The sequence below is a fragment of the Myotis davidii genome, unplaced genomic scaffold (genome assembly GCF_000327345.1).
Source record: "Myotis davidii unplaced genomic scaffold, ASM32734v1 scaffold5355, whole genome shotgun sequence".
In the NCBI taxonomy this organism is placed as follows: domain Eukaryota; kingdom Metazoa; phylum Chordata; class Mammalia; order Chiroptera; family Vespertilionidae; genus Myotis; species Myotis davidii.
Window position 1 is genome coordinate 1,353 of NW_006286390.1, and position 3,307 is coordinate 4,659.

General features: G+C 54.5%; 1 protein-coding gene across 1 annotated transcript; it reads right to left on the minus strand.

Moving 5' to 3' along the window:
* Positions 1 to 72: 72 nt before the first annotated feature.
* Positions 73 to 3,246, minus strand: LOC107182155 (antizyme inhibitor 2-like; the record flags this gene model as incomplete). The annotated part of the gene is made up of 4 exons (XM_015560153.1): positions 2,877 to 3,246; positions 2,666 to 2,838; positions 1,715 to 1,849; positions 73 to 238 (listed from the first exon to the last, which is right to left on the minus strand). Coding segments are annotated over exons 1-4 (630 nt in total), but the record flags the coding sequence as incomplete, so codon positions are not given.
* Between the last annotated feature and the right edge of the window lie 61 nt (positions 3,247 to 3,307).

Sequence of the window (3,307 nt, forward strand, 5' to 3'; positions counted from 1 at the left end):
CGTGGCACACACAGACACTCTCCAGGAAACCCAGGCTGGGCCCCCAGACACCCTCTCTTCCTCCCCTCATACCTCCTCAAACTCCAGTTCAGAGCCCTCCACTCCAGGGAAGCCCCCTCCAATGTCCAGGAGGCTCATGTCATGCCCGACGCCACGGCCCATCTCGAACACCCGCCGGCAGTCGGCGATGGCCTGTGCGAAGCTGTGGGGATTCTGGCAGCCCGAGCCCACGTGGAAGCTGAGCACAGGTGCAGTGACAGGTGCAGAAACACACGAGGAAACGCAAGGGTCAGCAGGAGAGATACACATTCGGAAACAGCCACACAGGCACAATGTGAACCAGCACGGACACAGACATGGGGACATGCATGACTACATGGACCTCGTGGGCACCCACAGGAGCCACAGCCTTGACTGTGCACATGGGGACCCCAGAGACACACACCGCATGACAGTCCGTGAGCTGGGGCTCTCGTGGTTGTGTGGGCAGTCACCTCTCTTAGCTAGCCCTCCCCAAGCCTCGCGGCAGGGGCTCCCCTTCTTCTCCTCCTTGGAATGCAAGTGGTCTGAACCCCAAATCTCAAACCATCCACCAGGGGGCGCAGAGAAACCAATCAGGGGCAGGTGAGGTGAGTTGAGAGAGGACGCTCCTCAGGTGCAACATTCAAGGGGAAACCAAAGCACTGAGCAATCAACATAAGTAACCTTCATGCACTATCTTATATAATAAAGACGTAATATGAAAATTGAACATCATGCCCTCGCACAAGATGGCCGCCCCCATGTGGTCACAAGATGGCCACCACAAGAGGCCGGCAGAGGAGGGCAGTTGGGGGAGACTGGGCCAGCATGTGAGTGCAGTTGGGGGTGACCAGACTCACAGGGGAGGGCAGTTGGGGAAGACTGGGCTGGCAGGAGAGGGCAGTTATGGGTGATCAGGCTGGCAGTGGTGTGCAGTAGGGGGAGACCGTGCTAGCATGTGAGGGCAGTTGGGGGTGACCAGGACAGCAGGGGAGCAGTTAGGCATTGATCAGGCTGGCAGGGGAGTGGTTAGGGAGAGATCAGCCAGGCAGGCTGGTGAGCAGTTGGGAGCCAGAAGTTAGGGATTGTGAGAGGGATGTCTGACTGCCAGTTTAGGCCCGATCCCACAGGCAGTCAGACATCTCCCAAGGGGTCCCAGATTGGAGAGGGTGCAGGTTGTGCTGAGGGACACAACTGCTAGTGCACAAATTTTGTGCACCGGGACTCTCATCTATATATATTAGAGAGAGAGGAAGACCGAGTGAGAGAGAGAGAGAGAGACCAAACCTGCTGATGGAAAAATATCTATGATGAATAAAATATAAAAACTTTAAAGACAACATTAGTTAACAGTAATTGGATCCACAGGAAAAAGAAATATCAGCAATGCAAATTCTGTCTTGATTTAAAATTTCATATTCTCTCATCATGGACTTTTTCTGCATTAACTTTTTAAATACTGTATTGAACATTATTTATCTGGAATACAGAGTTTTCGGCATCCTGTTAAATTTGCACCCAAGGCCAGTGCCTGCCCACCCTCCCAGCGGCTGACACCCACCTCCTCTTCTGAGGACCACAGGGAGCCCCTTAGGCCCAGAGGGGCCACACTGACCCGAGGGCACTCAGAGGCTGCGGACAGGCGTGGGGACCAGGAGCCCTGCCTCGCAGGAGGGAGAGTCCGTGCTCTTACCTGGTGCCCACCACAGCCAGGCCTAGGTCTCGGGCGGACTTGAGCAAGTGTCCACACAGCTCCAGCCTGGCCCCAAACTTGGCGCTCATGGGAATGAGGCTCTGGCTGTCCTCGGTCCACAGTCGCAGGACCAGCCTGGGAGGGGGAGTGAGGTGACAGGCGTTCTTAGACACACGAACCCCAAGCCTGAATGCTTTGCTGCCCCCACCCAAACTCTCTCCAGCCTCCCTCCACCCCTGCCTCTGTTTTCTGGACTGTCCAGCCATGGAGATCCAGGGAGGGAACACACTACTTTTTTAATTTTTTAAGATATATTTGTATTGATTTCAGAGAGGAGGGGGCAGGGAGAGAGATAGAAACACCAATGATGAGAGAGAGCATTGATCGGCTGCCTCCTGTAAGACCTTACTGGAGGTCAAGCCTGCAACCGGGGCATGTGGCATTGACATGAATCTAACCCAGGACCCTTGAGTGCACAGACCTGACACTCTATCCACTGAAGCAAACCAGTTAGGACTACACTACTTCTGACAGACTTCAGCCCAGGCAAGAAAAAGCAGGAAAAGGATAAAATTATAAACATCCCTTCAGCAGACCTCCTGTCACAGGATCAGAGATGATAAATAACTTTCCCAAGAACACACGGATGTGACAAGTAAGTCAGAAATGTGACCCCTGGTCTTCCTGAATCCTATGAGTGAGTTTCCCACGAGGTTACTGACTCCAGACCTCCTAATGCCAGGCTCTGCCAGCGCCTCTGCAGACACAAGAAATCTTTGACAAGAGTGGGCACCAGGGAGGGCACCTGGGACACCTGGCACTGATTCTTGCTCTTTGCTGGTTGGGCATCCCCTAGTCACCACGGAACAGCCTTCATCTCCTTGCTGAGCCCAAGTCAGTTTGCCAGAACTCGTCCCTGTCCCCACCTGCCTGCAGCCCTGCTGGTCTCACCTGGCCCCAGGGTGGTGCTGGGCCACCTTGGTCAGCTCCTCCTCACTGTCGAAGGTCAGGAGCTGCACCCCATGGCGGGCAGCATACTGCAGGTGAGAGACGGGCTTGCAGGGGTGGGCATAGATGATGCGTGAGGGGGCCACGCCCAGGCCCAGCACCTGCTCTAGCTCCACCTGCTGGATGAGGAAGCTGGCTGCGGGCCCAAGCTCACCTGGCTGGCACAGTCAAAGCCGGTGCCCAGGGCAGCCAGGACACGCAGCACCAAGGGGCTGCTGTTACACTTCACCGCATAGAAGGGCGAGACCCTTGGCAGGGCCTGGCAGAAGGCCTGGTGGCGGCTGGCCAACACTCCCAGGTCGGCCACCATGAAGGGGTCTTGGTGGTCCTGCCAAGGCAGAGAGAGAGGCAATAAAGGCTGGGCATTGTGTCATTTCACTGAATCCTCACAGGGTCTCCATGCGGCAAGTACTGCTGTTACCCAGTTAGGAAAAGAGGAAACTGCGGCTCTAAAATCTCTTTTTATTTTTTTCCTTTTTCTTGAATACATTGTGATGACACTGGATAAAAAATTATACAAGTGTCAGGTGCACTACAATATGAATCTTTTTCTCAAGGTCAGTAGCAACTACATGGCAATGGTAG